Raw genomic sequence first — 17,371 nt, 5'->3', positions numbered from 1 at the left:
CAAAAATCCTTCATGAAGTTTCAGTCATTTTTACTAATTTTTTTTAAAGGAAATAAGACAGAACTCTTGCCCATGAGCTGTCCCAATTCGGATTATTCCAATGAACTCCATGGAGCTGTGGTCACTATTTCTGATATTCTTGGCTCCCCCTGCCTCCCAGAGTGTGTTGTGAACAAATCAAAGCTGAGCCATTCCAGCACACGAATAGGCCAAAGCCTCGGATGATTGCTTTTTATAATACTCTTTATTTGATTAAAGAATTTGTATTCTTTGTGTACACTGGAATGTGTTCTATTCCCTAAGTCATTATTATACAGGGTTACAAAAAAAATTTTTTTTTAAATATTACCCCCAAAGTAATTTAAGAAAAATGCTCCTTTGATGTTTGAAACTAAACTTGACTCCATTTTAAAATCATACAGACAAGCAACTCTTGAACACAATTGAATTAAGATTCATAGTCTACTTAACTACAGGACAGGATTTGCTTCCCCTCCCCCAGAACACATCACCCTCGCATGAAAAGAATTGGAGCTATGTTTCCTCACTGATGCATTTAAGGGAACAGGGGAGAGACAGCTAACTTCTTTGGCAGGTGACCCTACAAGCATTGGTGTGCACTTAGTCTCAAACAGGTGTTCTCCCGCTGGAGCACAGTGCACACGTTTCTAGGACTTCCATGAGCAAGAAACTTCATTTCCTGTCACCCACAAACCAGCGAAATAGGTAAGTTTGGATAGAACCATGAGGCCTTGCTACAATGGTGGTTAGCAAGGTTCCTTGTTGAAGTTGTGCGATCAGACCAGGCACAGCTCAGATGTAGTCAGGCTGAGACCACCACCCAACGTCATCAAAAATGGTTCTAAAGAAAGTAGGTGAGAAGTGTTTTAAGTGAGGACGGGGTAGGCAATGCTATTCCAGCCTCATCAGAGAGGGAACACCTTTTCTGTAGTGCAAGGGAGTGTGGCTGTGTGCAGCCCTCACACCACAGGGCAAACTTAGATGCACTACAGTACATTTGACTTTTACCTGAAATCTCTGTGCTGCAACCCAGGCTTTCCTTCTACTCCATCAATAAGTGCCAACAGGATCAATCTCCTCTGCTCAGACTTACACAAGCATGAATATGTCAGTAATTCAGATCTGTTTATGGGACTGAACAAGGCAGGTACCATACCCTTTTACAAGCTGCATCTAGGAAGGGCTAAGATGCATACTAGGTATGGGGGCTCAATTTACTGGGGAAGATTCAAACGGATCAAGAAAAGCTCCAAAGATTTTTCACTTAAACCAGGCAAAATGATTTTATGCATCTGGCCTAGGGGCTACACCAAACAGTGACAGGAAATTCCAGCAAAAGTGAGTACTTCCAGGAGCTCCCCCTCCTGCAGTTGGAACCAGTCAATTCAGAAGCTGCATTCTCTCTGCCAGCTGGGAGACAACTCTGCTCTAACTCACACCAAGGGCACATGGGCTCACTGTGGGAACTGGCCCAAGTGCAGGTCCATCACTGAGAAGCAGAGTTGAACAGACAGCAAGTCAGGAGTACAGGCAAAGGAGAGGAACGGGTTTACTACAACCACCCAAAACCTCAGCTTTAAAACCGAGGCCTAGTCAGATCAGCTTATTCCATTCCCCAGAGAAAGGGATCCAGAAGGCATAATGCCCATGTATAGAATATTTTAATGCATATTTGAATCCATGGAAACAAGGTCTGGAGGCAGGGGATAAGTTAAAACGGCAACAATCATAACAAAAAGAAACAGAACTCTTGATATACTAAAAAGAAAGAATGAGGTGTAGTTTCATTCTGGGACTGAGCTAAGTAGCCAGCTTTGTGGGAGAGAGGAAGGGGAGGTATTAAAGCCAGGGTTTCTCAATGGAGATCCTGCTTTACCGCTGGCCGGTAAAATCTGCCAAAGAAATTAGCAGCCTTTCCCCCATATGATCATGTCAATTCTCTGCCAAAGAATGCCTGTGACCCAGAAACACTGCAGTTGGGCAGACAGAACCGTGTGTCCTAGCAGAGAGAGGGCTGCGGCGTTCCAGACATTCAGAATAAACTTCAGCCTTTTTTTCTTTTAATTTAAAAAAATCATTTGTTATTCCCTGCTGCTGGCGTTACAGGATTTCGTATTTGTCCACCAAGAAGGTGGTCTCAGTGGAAAACCTTACAGGGCTGTTCCCATCTACCTGGGTCACTTTGGTAACCTGTGGAGATAATACACACAGTTAGAATATCAAGTGCTGAACCACCTCCAAAACACAATTAAGCAGAGATTTTTTCAATTCAAACCAGGACAACAAAGGGGTTGGGGTGACTGGGCACATCATCTCTGAGCCACAAGGTCAACCTCAACTTAAGAGCTTGTAAGAAGAGTTTAGTTTTCAGCTATCCTTAGAGGACAACAATCCAGACAGTTACTTCATTTACGGTAACAACTAAGTCTCTGCTCAGAGCACCCTGGACAGAATTGAACTTAATTGTGGCTTCTGGTTAAGGTTCAAGGTGGAGAAAGGTCACACTGCAGCTGCTCAGTTTGACCAGGCAGGTGGATACGTAGCCTTCGGTTCCACATCCTGGGGCTGTTTACCCCACCCAAACAAGCCTTCACACTAAGACAAAGGGAATTTTCATTTGCTTCAGCTGATCTATCATCCTTTGCCTTCCACCCCAGAACACTTCTCAAACACTATAATAAATGGATTGCTTTAGCCACCATCTCATGAGGACAAGCGTGACTAATGCTTAGGAGAGGCACTGAGGAAGAAAGCCAGATCCAACTGAAATTGCAGGGCAAGTTTTAGAAAAGCTGAGTGGGATTTTCTGAGATGGAATTTAGCCAGGATACCAGCATTAATGCCCCAGCTCATGAAAAACATCTTTAACACAGGTGCCTAGGAACTCTGTCTCTTCTGAAGGAGATAGCAGCATAATGCCCCTAGCATCAGGCTGTGTGCACTTACAGAGGGCTGGTCTACACTACTGCAGTAAATCGATCCAACTTACACAACTTCAGTTACGAGAATAACATAACTGAAGTCGATGTAGTTAGACCCACTTACCGTGGTGGCTACACTGCACTGTGTAGACAGGAGAGCATTTCCCGTCAACTTCCCTTACGTATACAAATTGATGGGACAGTGCTCTCCCATGGATTTAGCGTGTCTTCACCACACCTGCTAAATTGACACTCGCTGCATCGATTGCAGCAATGCAAATGGTGTAGATTCACCACAACCACTTCAGGCAGCACTTAACCATTTCATGGAGGATTCCCATTTAAGAGCTAATCTAGCAACACCTCCCTAGCTTGAGAGATCTGAGAAATCCCAGCACAAGCCATCCTCATTACTGCTGCTTACTCCTTCAGCAGTGCCAGGTGGGAATAATGCACTGGGCTGAAGGAAGGGTATTCTCCGTGCAACTTACAAGGGCTGAAAAGCAGCGAGTGGGAACTGCAGCAATATAAAATGAAGAGGTTGCTCTTGGGGAAGATCCAGCAGAAAAAGATTAAGAAGAGAAACTATCTGAGAAGAGGCTGGTGCAACACAGCATGTGGCAGGGCAAAGGGAAGCAAGGGCTGGACAGTCTCCAGGAGTATCAGTGCACAGCTGAGTTGGTGCTACGAATGCAGAGCCGGGCACTATCCACAAAACAATCAGTGTGCCACTGCAACTGTTCATTCCGAGGACTGCAGTGCATTGGGCTTCTAGGCAAGCCCTGCACCAGGACACATAAGAAAGGGGGGTGGCCATACCTGTATGCTGCAGTAATTCTTTTTGGAGATGAAGGAGACTTGCACCGGGAAGAAGTCATTGGGCTGCCCGGCTATGCTGAACTCCAGGCTGCCACTCTTGTTTTTGGCATCTATCACTGGCAGGCACCATTCAAGGAGATTCCTCCTGCTGTCATGGCGATACTCCCCATCAATCTCTCCAATCACTGGGGCGCCAACACTGGACCTACAGCAGGGCAATAAGGAGCTGCACATTAGCTCATTTGAACACAGGTTAAAGACACACTTGTAACAGCCCCAAAGGGGACAGCTCACCTCCTAAAAGCCCTCCAAGAACCACGGGTAGGCCCCACCAAATTCACGGCCATGAAAAACACATCACGAACCATTAAATCTGATCTCCCCCTGTGAAATCATTGTCTTGTGTGCGCTTTTACCCTATACTATACAGATTTCATGGGGGAGACCAGCGTTTCCTCAAATTGGGGTCCTGACCCAAAAGGGAGTTCACGAAGTTATTTTAGGGGGTCACAGTATTGCCACCCTTACTTCTGTGCTGACTTCAGAGCTGGGTGACCAGAGTGTGACAGCTGTTGGCCGGGCACCCAGCTCTGAAGGCAGTGCCTCTTCCAGCAGCGCAGAAGTAAAGATGGCAATACCACACCACGCCACCCTTATTTCTGTGCTGCTGCTGGCGGCAGCTCTGCCTTCAGAGCTAGGCTCCTGGTCAACAGCCGCTGCTCTGCATCTGCCCAGCTCTGAAGGCAGTGCTGCCACCAGCAGCAGCGCAGAAGTAAGGGTAGCAGTACCGCAACACCCCCTATAATAACCTTGCAACCCCCCACCCTCCCCAAACTCCTTTTTAGGTCAGGATCCCTACAATTACAATACAGCGAAATTTCAGATTTAAGTAGCTGAAATCATGACATTTACGATTTTTAAAATCCTACGACTGTAAAATTGACCAAAATGAACCATGAATTTGGTAGGGCCCTAGCCACGGGTGAGAGAGGGAGAACAGTCAGTCTGCAAAGGGTAAGAGGCAGTCTCAGCTCCTCAGATGGGGGAACAAGACAGCACTGGATTTACCGCAGACATGCATTTCACATGAATGCCGTCCCCTCCTATGCTACCCTCATGATTGCTGGAAAGGGAAAGAACCTAGAGAATATTTACAGGTACTTGCTGACCCCGGCCCCATCCCCAAATCCTACTTACGGCAATGGGATTGTGATGACCACATCATTCAGTTCTAGGCTCTCCTCTTGCAGCTCATATTCAATGTTAACATCACAACCATTCCCACTTTCCGATGGCCAGCAGTTAACTAAGGGCACAAAAGCGCACGTTGGATCATGTGACTGTTTTACAGGAACAGGCCTCTGGAGAAAGACATACTTAGAAAAATGCAGGAGAGCACTGAATGAAGGAGGAATAGTCATCAATCTCAATCTCACCCAAGAGCTGCCAGCCCACTTGAGTGAGTTCCAGAGCAAGACACTCAGTATTATCTAGCATTACTGAAAATAGCTATTGACTGGCTAAAGTGATTGTTACAGAGGGAAGAGGCACTAAAATTGTTTCTTCCCTTGGATAATATCAAAGAGTAAAATATTCTGCTGAAGGCAGAGCCTGCTGTAGCAGATGGGCTGTCATTTCCTATCCAAGACCCGTCACAGCTTCTTCAGCCCAGGCTCCAGTATCCTACCTGAAGAATGTCATATGCATGCTCACACTCACTTGTCAGTGGAATGAAAGACTCTTCTGTGGTCTGCAACCTCCATTTCAGCACCCCCACATCACTGTTAATAGGGAATGATTTCTCTGGGTTCTTCAAGCCAATCAGAGATTCAGCAGTAAAAAGTTTCTTGTCCACGTTTGGGTGAGTCTGAAATGAAGGAGACGGTAAGACACAGACTGGGTAAACTGTTCATTGTTTTAGTTTTAACTCAATGGAGAGCACAAACGTGTCTAGGTAATACTGTTTCTTGTGAGGTGCTCCTGACCACACATGAATACCTTTGCCAGGGAAAACTGCTGACTTCAAAGTGCTACAGGATCACGGTTGCTCGGCAATGCAGACTTCACTCCAAGAAACAAAAGGCCAGTTTACCAAAAAGTTTCATTTGGCCTATTTCTCCGTTCCTCCAATGCTTTCCTTTTAAAAGGGATTCTGGCAGATAAACTGGGGCTGACATTTAGGTTTTTATAAAATAAGTTTTAATGAAGCTTGAGATCTGCAGGAATATTTCCACTTAAAAATAAGTTCAAATTTGAATTTATTTTTAACAAACAAAAGAACAGCCCCCTGCCGTGTTTGCAGTCTTCTGTAACTGAGTGGAACAGACTAGAAACCGGTGAAACTGTTTTCCTTGACTAAATTCAGATAAATGCAAAAGTTAAACCATCTAAATAGGGAAAATTAACACTTGGATTATAAAGAATGAATTTATTATACTATAGCAACAGATGTGAGCAGCTATTTCAGCAAAGCCATTTTTTGGTGATTAGCATCTAAGTTGTATTGGAGAGAGAGGAGCTGCTACTGCCACCTGACTCTTCCTGGAGCAGCAAGTGCTGGAGTGTTGAGGAAGAATTCTCAGCCCCTGGGAAAGTGATAAGGACTTCCATCACTAAACACAAGGCCCTCTGACCAGGTAAGCAGCAGCACTACCTAGTTTGTAGGCGTTGTAATGGTGGCCATGACACAGGGCATATAAAGTGGGGAAATCTTCAGGGCTCAGCAAGTACACGGAACCACATGGAGAGAGGAAAAGTCGAACATGTGACAGTCTCCTGAGTTTACAATACTGACTGTAACCCAAAAGCTGTGGTTCTAGAGACTGTCTCTGATATTAAGATCAATGACAACAGCAAAAGTAACTGGGAAAATAAGCAGTTTTCCGGTTGATTAAATCTTTCTTCATTGGCTGAGAGTAACTGGATATAAACATTCTCTTCCTTACAAAGGAAGCTCTCATGATATAACTAGTGTCAAGCAACACACTGGGACTGTTGCAAAGTCCAAGTGAAATCAAGTGTGCGTCAATGTTCATCACGGGATAGATAAGGCTGTGGGAGCATGATGATAAGTGTAAGAAACTGTATTTTCAAGTTAACTTGAGTCTTTTGAGCATGAGATTTAGTCCTTTATTTGTGCTGCACTTATATTTACTGTAACTGTTCTATTTTCCACCATATCTATTAGGAGAACTTGGATAAAAATATACAATACAGTGCTGCTACCATACATGACAGAAGCATGTACGGAAGCCAGCCTTACCTGTAGCTGTACCCCCTTCTTGTCTTCATTTTCTACATGGAGGCGAATCCGGGCAAACTTTTCATCTAAGATCCTCAGCATGATCATGCCGTGCAGCTCCATGTTCTGTAACCCACCATCACGGCCACAAGTCAAGGAAATCTTCTCCTCGATTTTCATATGCACACTGCACAGAAAAGAAAGCCCAATACACACCAAATACCCTGGTTTGACAGGCAAGATAGTTGTTTCCTCCTTTTAAGATCTGCCAGGGACAAACTAAGTTTTTTAAAAGGGTGCCCAAGAGGATGTTGTCATAAAAAGAATGACCCAGAGCGAGTGGTGCAGAACAGAATTATGGAAACATGCTCTTCTGCTCAAAACAGAGTCACACAGAAGACACTAGAATCACCTGAGTGTGGTATAAGTCTCGAACAGATGAGAGCCCAAATACAGAACCCTGGCTCTTCTTCTGCAGAAAGCTCGGGCAGTTTTCAAAAGGAAGAGCTAAACAGTGGGAGGAATTCTACATTTTACCTGAAAAACAAATGGACACCTTTGGTGCTTCAAAAGACACTAAGCAAGTTTATGTACTGCACTGCCAAGCTTTCTATTCAGTACAGAATAGAAAACACGTAGGCAATATGAAAACTTGCCTAGAAAGGAGGGCAGCCCTGGTCATGTTTTTCACTTAACCTCATAAAACTGGTATAATGTTGTCTCTAATGGGAGCAGATGGCTCTGTGCTCCAACACGGAAAACTGGAAATGTGCACACATGTACTCTAACTGGCAATTAGTCGGAACTCTTCAAGATTCCACCAACACTCAGAACAGGGAAAGCAGATTTCTGATCCAGCCACCTCAATACTTGGTATCGGCCGACAAACTGAAAAGTCCCAGACAAAAGCAACAAAAATAGTTAAGGAGTCAGAGGAATGGAAGTATGAAGAACTATTAAAAACTCTGTATAGCTTAGCTAACAGCAGATGGGGGAGGTGGGAAGATTGCATCCTTCAGATACTTTGAGACAGCTGACACCAGGAAATAAGAGTATTGGGAGAAAGGGAAAAATTAGGCTGAATAGTTGAAATAAAAGATGAGGGGTAAAATTTCCAAATCACCTAAATGACTTAAGAGCATGAGTCCCAATAGCTTTCAGTGAGATTTAGGCTCCTAACCACCTAAGTCACTTCTGAAAATGGGACTTTGCCTAAACTAATTCAGAGCTTCTTGAAAATTTTACACAAGAGCTAAAGGTCAGCATGTCAGAATCGAATGGTGGGAAGAAATCTGTTTTATAAAATAAAGTGAAGAGCTCTGACTGATCTAGAAGCCATCACTGGAGTCTGCAGTCACACTGAAAAGAGCATCCTCTTACAGCCCGGGACAATACCCACCTCTCCATGTTAATGGGTGGAGCGAGAACCTTGGCTGCCTCTGAGGAACGCTTGCCTACAGAAGAGGTCATGATATTTTCTCCTTCTGATTTCAGCTTGTCCACAAAGTTGTCCACCTCCTTCCCTTTAGCTCCAAGCTTCAAAGCCTTACTGGGACCCGATGGTCTAAAGGACAAAAATAAGATGTAAGCATCTATCCGACAACTATGGTAGCAGATACAATCTTTCCACAATTTTTTTCACATCATTACAATTAGACCATTCCAACATCGCAGCTTTTACTTTTTGAGCCCTTTTCAAGATACGTTAAGAGAAAGGATAGTCTTGTGGGTAAGGTACTGAACTGGGACTTAGGAAATCTGGATTCTGTTTCCAGCACTGCCAATTGCTCTGTGACCTTAGGCAAGTCATTTAATCCATACCTCAGTTCCTCATCTGTAAACTGAGGATAAATCATACTGTCCTGCCTCACAAATCTATCTCTCAGGTTAGCTTCTTTAATGTATATGAGGCACTTAGATACTGTAGTGGTGAGTGCCACAAAAACTCCTATAAATAAAAAGGACAGTCTAGAGATCATATGATGGCTGCGACAGGCATGGGCAGCAATTTAGACTGTTAGAACTACAAGCACAGATCCACCCCAGTTCAGAAGAGAGGTTTCTGCTTTACAAAAATTATCAATACTGCTTTAAAACAACCCAGTGGGAGTCTCCAGCATCTTTATTCCACTCAGCATCCGCATGCATAGAAGCACCATGATTACTAGAAAGCTGCAAACATGCAGAATCATGAGGTAAAGTGAAAGCTCAAAACATCCAAAATACACATTAGCTGGTGGAAAAGCTCTAACTTAGCTAGAAGAAGAAACTGACATATGCACAAGGTAGTAGAGAGCACTAGCACACACACACACTGTCCATGGGTACCTCCCTCACTTACACATTATGTGCATTTTTTAACATGCCTCTATCATTTAATTTCACTTGTCTAGCAAAGCAGTTAATCAGCAGGACAACCTAAAACTGGACTCTCATTTTAACAAACAGTCCACAATATCTTTTCTCTTGCTGATGGAAGTGCTCTATCTTAGAGCCCTGCACCAGACCATTTTAATCCCGCTCCTGCTATTACAGCGACAGATACTGCAGGACCCCAGTCCTGCTGCAGGGATCTACACTAGTCCCGGGCAGGGCTCTAGTGTACCTGAACCAGTTTCCTACCTGGCTGGTGCTGGTGCCACTTTGGGCTTCTCTGTTTCAATAATGGTCTCTGTGATCATGGCCGCAGTTGTGCCCCCAGACACAGCCGAGCTGCCAAATCCACCGAAGCCTGGTGCTTTTTTGCCCTGTCTCTCTGCATCCCTTCGGGCCTGCTGCAACTCCTTGGCTTTACGGCGCATTTCAGCCTTTGCCTCACGCTCTTGAGTCTAGAGGAAAAAGACCAGAGACTGACTAGACCTTTAAGACTTTGATCTATTCCATGCATTAATCAATGAGAGAAAGAGGAGATGAAGGCAGGACAGGTTGTTTACAAAATGTTAAAATAAATCTGATCATTGAAGAATTAAGGGTTATGATCAAACCTGGAATAAACAGCAACTTCACAGTACAAAAAGCAGTAATTCCTGGACACACGACAGACTATTTCAAACAACTAAGACATGGAATGGCTCTGCCCCACCTCTCTGACTGCTCGGAACACCTTCTCTTCATGCGAGTCCATCTCTGTGAAGGTCCGAATTTGTGCCAGGTTTACGTTCTCACGGTAGCCCAGGGCAACAATTTCATCAAAGGCAAAAATCAGGTCAAAGCAGTGCTCAGAGATCTCATTCTCCTCCAGAGCTCGGCAATATTCGGGAATCTGGTTAGGGAGAATAATTAAAGAAGAGTTTCCACAGAGGAAGAGAAGATGACTACCTCAGCTAACCCTCCTGTACAGGGTGAATTCACCCCTGTGCAGAGATTTAGCAGAAGGCCTATGCACTACTTACATTCTATTTTGATGGTGTGAGACTTAAGCGGTGCTGAGGCCTCGTGTAGGATCTGCACTGGGGTTAATTTCAACCAAAGGCATCACTTCTGTGACCCTCTCAACCTCACCTGGCCCCAAAATGCCACCCCAATGCTATCTATTTAAAGCCATTAACCAATCATTGCTTTTTTCCACTGCTTAATAGGCAGATTGAGTGTCACTATTAAAGCATGCATTTTTAAGACTAACTTTAAATATAATATTCTATTTAAGCTATATTTTAACAATAGAAGGCTGAAATGGCAGCAGATACCAAGCCAAGCTGTGATTTCCAGGAGTTACCCTGGCTATATTTGGCTGACAGACAAAGCTTTATATAGACAATATTATGAATACATATGCAGATAGATTTTTACAGTAGGATTACTACTATAGCAATTGCATGCAGTGAATTAAATCCACTCTACTTATTTATTTTGTACAACTGGTACTAAGGTTTTGTTTACAGCACTACATACTTGTTAACAAATGTTAATTTACTAAAGGATTGGGCTGTTTTGGTTTAAATCTCATTGATTATTTCAAAACCAGACACTTCCTCCATATTGGCCTCAGTCAAGGAATAGTGCAGAAGCTTATGGGATCAGACTCAATGACTACTTCTGGGTCACTAATGGACCATAGGAAATCAGATTCTGTTATGAGGCAGTAGATACAGCAGTAATAGCTCTCCAATACAGCACTTTGTAACATGACTGCTTCTAGACAAGATCATCTGAATTTTGTATCAACTAAGCTTGGAATAAAGTCTTACCACTCTAGAGAAGAGCCGGAGTGTTTCTAGGTCTTCCAGGATATTGCTGTTTTTGGTGGTGATCAATACCATATACAGCTTCTCCATTGGCTGATATACATATCGCACACTCTCTGTCTCCACAAATGTGTGTTGTTTCCCAGTGTTCATAAGTTTGGGGAAGGCTGCCAGCAGCCCCTCAATGCGGGTTCGAGTCATTTCCACAAACTGCCGAGAAACTATGGCCTTCCCTGCCTTTGTGCAGACGGCTGCCGCCAAGAGTACCTATGGGGAATACAAGCAGTGGTTAGTTTCATTCATCAAGCAAACAGATTTTCTGAGACTAGACAGTCTCACAAACCTTTGAGATAATGTTAATTGTTTGTGTAGGTGAAACTCTTTGGTCAGAGACCATATATTCATGCTCATCTGTATAGTGCCAAGCATACTTAGTGATAAATAAAAAACATTTACATGAACATGTATATTTTTCATCCATGCTTCCTCTTAGCATGGAGAACAGAACTCTTCTAGGGGGAGACCCACTTCTGTTTTTGGTGCTCTTCCCATCCCCCAAATCCAACTAATTCATGTCACTCTGTTCAGAGCTGACATAGCTAACTAACCTGAATTCATAGACTAGTTTTAACACAGGGGTAGGGTACAGTAAAATCTCAAAAGTGTTCTGAACAAGTCTTTCAGGTTGACTTAATAAAGCACAAGCACACAAAAAAGGATCTCAAATGCTACTTGCTAGAGTAGCAAAGTAAGTTACATACTCCATTAACATTGAACTATTAGTAACCTCACTGAAGACAATCACACCAAAAGATCACTTGCAAATGGAAAGGGCAAGTGTCAGAACACAGCTACTAAAACTAGCCCCCTGCAATGCCTTCAAAGTACTTTGGCCATTATTAAAATGCTGCTACCTTTTTCATAGATAAGCTTGTTTAAAAGGGACATTTACGGAGTTTAGGCCCAAAATTTAGCCTTTGAGGAAAATTATAATATTTTTACCACATCTACTATCAACAGAAAGGATTTAATGAGATTTCTTTTAAATATTCTTCTCACCAAATTGGATTTTTTTAAATGATATTCCCAGGTTGTACTGGAAATTCAAACTGGAACATTGTGTAGCTGGAGTAGAACAAACACAGAGCTCTGAATGTTATCATGAAACTGACAAGCCAAGCTTTATTATCCAAACTGAGTAACCGCAAAAAGTAATCTAAAGGCAGAGATACTGAAAAGTAAGGTAGAATTGTTTTAAATTCTATTTTAATATAAACATAAGAACAAATGAGGGAATGCTTTTAAATTTAATTTTTCTTTTCACGGTACCCCTTTAAAAAGTCAATTGATAACACATTTATGCTAATAAAATATTAAACATATTAATTACTGTTAATTGAGCATCTCTTGGGCTTTTCATAGAGGTTATCACACTAATGAAATTCAAAAGTAGTGAGACAGATGCCAATTTATCCCTTATAGTTCTATCAGTCTCCTGCAACTTCCTACCAAATAATTTTTCTCTACTGGAAAAAGATTACCGTAACTTAATTGAATTGTTTGGCCATACAAGGCAGATTCTGTTGAAGTCTCATAAAGACTCAACCATTGCTTCTTTATTTTGAGCTCTTTGTTGGTTAAGCAAATACCAAATATAGACAAATTTAAGACCTTTGCCAAAATATGCTCATAACCGCACACTGTACAAGCCATTCATAGTGGATATAATACTTGTATGCTTTGATTAAACTGATTATAGCCCATCCAGACAGCAGTGTCCTTACATTAGTCCAACAACTCAGAGAGTAATGCAAATCCATGATATGCACAGGTTAGAAGTGAGCCTCAGGCTCGAACCATTGCCTAGTAGGGACTCAGAGCATGATGCTGAACAGTCCAGATGCACCAAGCATACTTACTGCATCACTCACAGGTAATACCCCTCTTTAAAGGGGCACTTCTGTATGAGGGACTGGCAGCCTTTGTGGAGATGGGATCTCCCATCAGATGAAGCAAAGGATTGTGAATGGAAAGCAAGGACAGGATTGTAATAATGAAATGCTTACAGCCTTCAACTTTCCTAGGATGGCTGAGTCTGACTGACTATCACTTGAATGAGACAGTAAACACACACACAAAAGAAATCATGAGGTTACACTAAAGACAGCCTTAATATTCTTAAAAGGCCTTTAAACTGTGCAGGCATTTAACATAGGTTTACCTAAGGGACTAGTCACAGGTTATTGTATGCTTATAAGGTACCACAGATCCTGTAATTGACACTATGCCTCTGACTCAAGAGCTATCACTTTGGAAGCAAAGGCTGATGATGTGTCATTGCTTCATCCCAATCATTGACAACCCAGACAGAACAGCTTATAGGACTGTAAAAAGGGTGTGTGTCAGGTTTGAGCATATTCCACTGTTCAGTCACACCATGTGGCTTTAGACATTGGCCTGTTAGTGTTGATTTGATGTACACAGTACTTTGATAAGCATGTCAAGAGAGGCGATTCAGAAAAGTTAACAGTATTCTCAGTCTCTACTCTGCACGGATCTAGAGTATGAAAATACTGTTTTACCATATTAAATGTCCCAGTGATCTGAGTAATCTAAAGCTACTAGATCAAAAATTTCAAGAAATTCCTATTGATAACCAAAGCTATGCTGAACTATTACATATGGCAGCTTACAAATCTTGTTTGTACTTAAAGACAGAATACATTAGCAAACACCAGATTCAGTTGTTTCGATTTCTTTTATTAGATTTAACTAATACTGCAAACGTGCCACTTGAATATTCAACTAGGTTTTAGAAGGATGGCTCCATTTATTAATTGACAATTTTGTTACTGAGAGGACAGTATCTTCTGGGTGGAGAGAGCACATGACACACACATTTAAAAAAGTAAGAAATTTTCAACCTGCCATAACAATTCTTTGCAGACTACTAATCTGTGAAAGGGATAAGCCTTTTTAAAGGTACTTAAAATCCCTATTGTGCTATGCAAACAATGCCTTTGGATAGAGGACAAAAGTTAAACTAGGTATTCTTGGTTTGGAACTTGTTTTAAAAGTACATTGTTCTTAGCTTCACTAAATTAAGTACAGCATTTTCCCAGCAATAAAAGGTTATAGCAAAGCAATTCCTTGTAGAAGGAGCTGTGAACTGTGAATAGTGAAAAATTATATCAAACTAATACTCAGTCACTACCCAATATTTGAGTAGAAAGGATTTGATACCATCTATGAACCTGAAACAGGGATTAAGTTACGATCTATGAACCTGAAACAAGGATTAAGTTATACAGCACTTGATTTTGATGCAATACACATTTTGCTTACTAAGAAAAGGTTCAAATTACTTCAAATCTTTTTTTGCCCTTAGTACAAATATTTTTTCCCATTAAATTCAAAGATCACAAAAATAGCTTGAGGGAAGAATAATTATTCAAAGGAGAAATCCCAAAAGTTAATGTCCTTTTAAATTAAGCTGTCCTTTTGTGTATATTCTCATGCTGCACTTTGCTTGCTAGATTGTCATGACTTGTCAAATTTTCCTCTAGTTCATTTAACAGGTTGTAATTAAAAATATTTTCTCTGATCAAATCCAAGATGTTTCACCACCTCCAACAGGATATGAAACTGTTTTAAATCCATTTACTAATTTATTGAGCAATGTAAGCAAATTACACACTATCTTTGGCGATAAAAACCACATGCTTGAAATTGTGTACAAGCCATGCTACTACAAAGGAAGGAGAGTGAAATGTAATTTACTGCAATTAGGAGCCAAGCTAGCCTCTTTACAATATAAACAGCTACAATACCTGAGTTCATAAAAAGAGAATAAAATAACTGCCTATCAGTTTCAAATCCCTTGCATGAAGCAAGATGAGTAACAATTTGTATAGATCTAAATTCATATATAGATCATGTAGCTCTTCTTTCATGTTTGTACAAACTCTGGATTAATATTTTAAACTATGGCACTATCTGCATGCCCAATTTGCCATGGCTTAAAGGAACCTGATTTTCAGAAAGTGCGAAATACCTTATTTTCAGAGAATGGTTATCTCCAGTTGGGAACTAAAAGTCAGTGTTTAGTTTTGAAAACCTTGGCCATGGACTATATAAAGAAACCAGCATAAGTGCATTTTCTATAAGGACAGGGATCTGAGGACAGAACAGGATTGTAAGGACAAATGAATTATTTTCCCAGACCTGTCATTGATTCATGTGATTTTGTGCAAACCACTTAACTGCTCTGTATCTCAAGTTTTACCAACCTAAAAATGAGAACATCTACATCACAGGGTTGCTATTGCCTGTACAGTACTTTAAAAAAAGCGTATATGATAATACTGTAATTCAAACAGCCAATTTTAATCAAATGTATGCATCATGATCTTATATATGCATATATACACACAGTCCATTTGTCTCATGTATTACAGGGTGCAATATTTTGCATTTCCATAGATTTCATAGTTGAAAAGTGCTAACTGCTTTACTCAATATTTTCAGTACTCTCACATCAGTACCATTAGTCCCAGATTATAGGTGGGGAAACAAATATACAGAGGCAAAACAGCATGCCAAAGTTCACTTTGAGAGACAGCAATGGGAAGAAGACTACAAGAGTCCTGACTCCAAACCCTGTGCTCCAACCAGAAGTTCTCAAACTCCGGGCCACAGGCACTTACTGGTAACTGGTCCTCCTTGTTTTCAGCTGTCAAATTAGATTGAGATCTAAACCATACTAGTTTCATTTCCCTTGTAAGCAGCTACTGTCGTTGCTGCAGAGGTCTCATGTGATGAAGAATGGGAGTGGAGGTCTGCACCATGCAGAACAGGAGGCAGAGTGCCCAAGACACTCCGTTACACTGGGGCTGGCTCCAGGAAGGTCTGGGAACCCTGCAGAGGGCTGCTTCGCGAGGGGGCACAGGTGTACCCAGGCCCCGTTTTCTCTGAGGACCAGTCCCAGGTGCAAGCACGGCAGCATGTCCCGGAGGCGTGCAGTGAACACGCAGGGGACCGCTGGCTGTACCGGGGAAAGGCCCCCACCGCGGCTAGGGCGCAGGGCGGGCCAGGCCCATGCGAGGATCTGAGAACCACGGCTGCAGCGACAGCGAGACACAAGCCGGTGGGGAGGCTCGGGGCTTCGGGTGAGGGGACCGGCCTGTTTCCACGGAGCGGCCCCGCGGCAAGGCGCTAGGAAGGGGCACGAAGAGGCCTAGTGCCCCCTTAGTTCGGGGCTGGGCCCAGCTCCTCCCCTCGTGTCCCCCGGCCCAGCCTCCCCCGGCCGGCCCCGGCCCTCCGAGTGCCCGCTACCCGGGAGGCCAGGCTGGGGATGCGGCCTGGTCCTTACCATGGCGGCGGAGCGTGTGTGCGGCCCGGCGCGCTCAGTCTCTCGCTGCCTCGGCAGCGGCCGCCGCGTCTCCCTCCAGCTGCCCCACAAGATGGCGGCGCCGAGCCACGTCCCCAGCCGGAAGCGGCGCCACGCAAGGGGGCGGGAGCGTCCTGCTCTTCCCCGCCTCGGTAGGGGGCGCCGGTCTCGGGCCCTTCCGCCTTGCCCCTCCCCCCTCTGTGGGGAGACTCGCGCCGCCTCCCCGGCGTGGGGCCGCCTCTGAGCCCCCTGCCAGCCCCAGGGGCCTCGGGGGCTGCTGTCTGATCGGCCCCCTCCCCGCCTCTTTGGGGGCTGGGGAAGGTCTAGATCGGATTGCTCTAGAACGTGTCTTTCCGCAGCTCCCGCCCCCGGCCGCTCTGGGAGATGCCCCCAGCAGGCGGGCTGACCCCTATGGAGCGCTGTGCAGGGCCTAGGACATGGAGTGAGGGCCTGTCCCTGCCACCCAGTTTGGTTTAGATTGATCTAGAGCCCAGACTAGTCCGGCATGTCCATCTGGAGACTGCGCGTGGTAAGAGAGTTTCTGCCCTGACTGTCTATCCTGCCCCTGCTGTCTCCATCCATGGCCCTCAGAGTGAAAACTACTGATGTAGAGCAAACCTGATCCCTGCCTTTGCCTTCCCAGAGAGACAAGGTGCGTGAGGTCATATTTTTTTATTGGACCAACTGCTGTTGATAAGAGAGACACGCTTTTGAGCTTACACAGAGCTCTGCGTGGCCCGAAGAAGAGCTCTGCGTGAACTCCAGAGCTTGTCTCGCTCACCAACATTAGTTAGTC

General features: G+C 43.6%; 1 protein-coding gene across 1 annotated transcript; it reads right to left on the bottom strand.

The window, feature by feature from the left end:
• Positions 1 to 225: 225 nt before the first annotated feature.
• ARCN1 (archain 1) lies at positions 226 to 16,706 on the bottom strand. The gene is made up of 10 exons (XM_034754856.1): positions 16,558 to 16,706; positions 11,190 to 11,453; positions 10,085 to 10,264; positions 9,625 to 9,830; positions 8,402 to 8,566; positions 7,024 to 7,189; positions 5,481 to 5,628; positions 4,959 to 5,067; positions 3,762 to 3,966; positions 226 to 2,211 (listed from the first exon to the last, which is right to left on the bottom strand). Exons 1-10 carry the CDS (start codon positions 16,558 to 16,560, stop codon positions 2,122 to 2,124), a joined length of 1,536 nt encoding a protein of 511 aa, XP_034610747.1. The 5' UTR covers positions 16,561 to 16,706; the 3' UTR covers positions 226 to 2,121.
• Positions 16,707 to 17,371: the final 665 nt, after the last annotated feature.

This window comes from Trachemys scripta, chromosome 21, assembly GCF_013100865.1.
Source record: "Trachemys scripta elegans isolate TJP31775 chromosome 21, CAS_Tse_1.0, whole genome shotgun sequence".
NCBI lineage: Eukaryota > Metazoa > Chordata > Testudines > Emydidae > Trachemys > Trachemys scripta.
The sequence above is the reverse complement of the archived record's forward strand: the minus strand, read 5'-3'. Positions and strand labels throughout refer to the sequence as shown.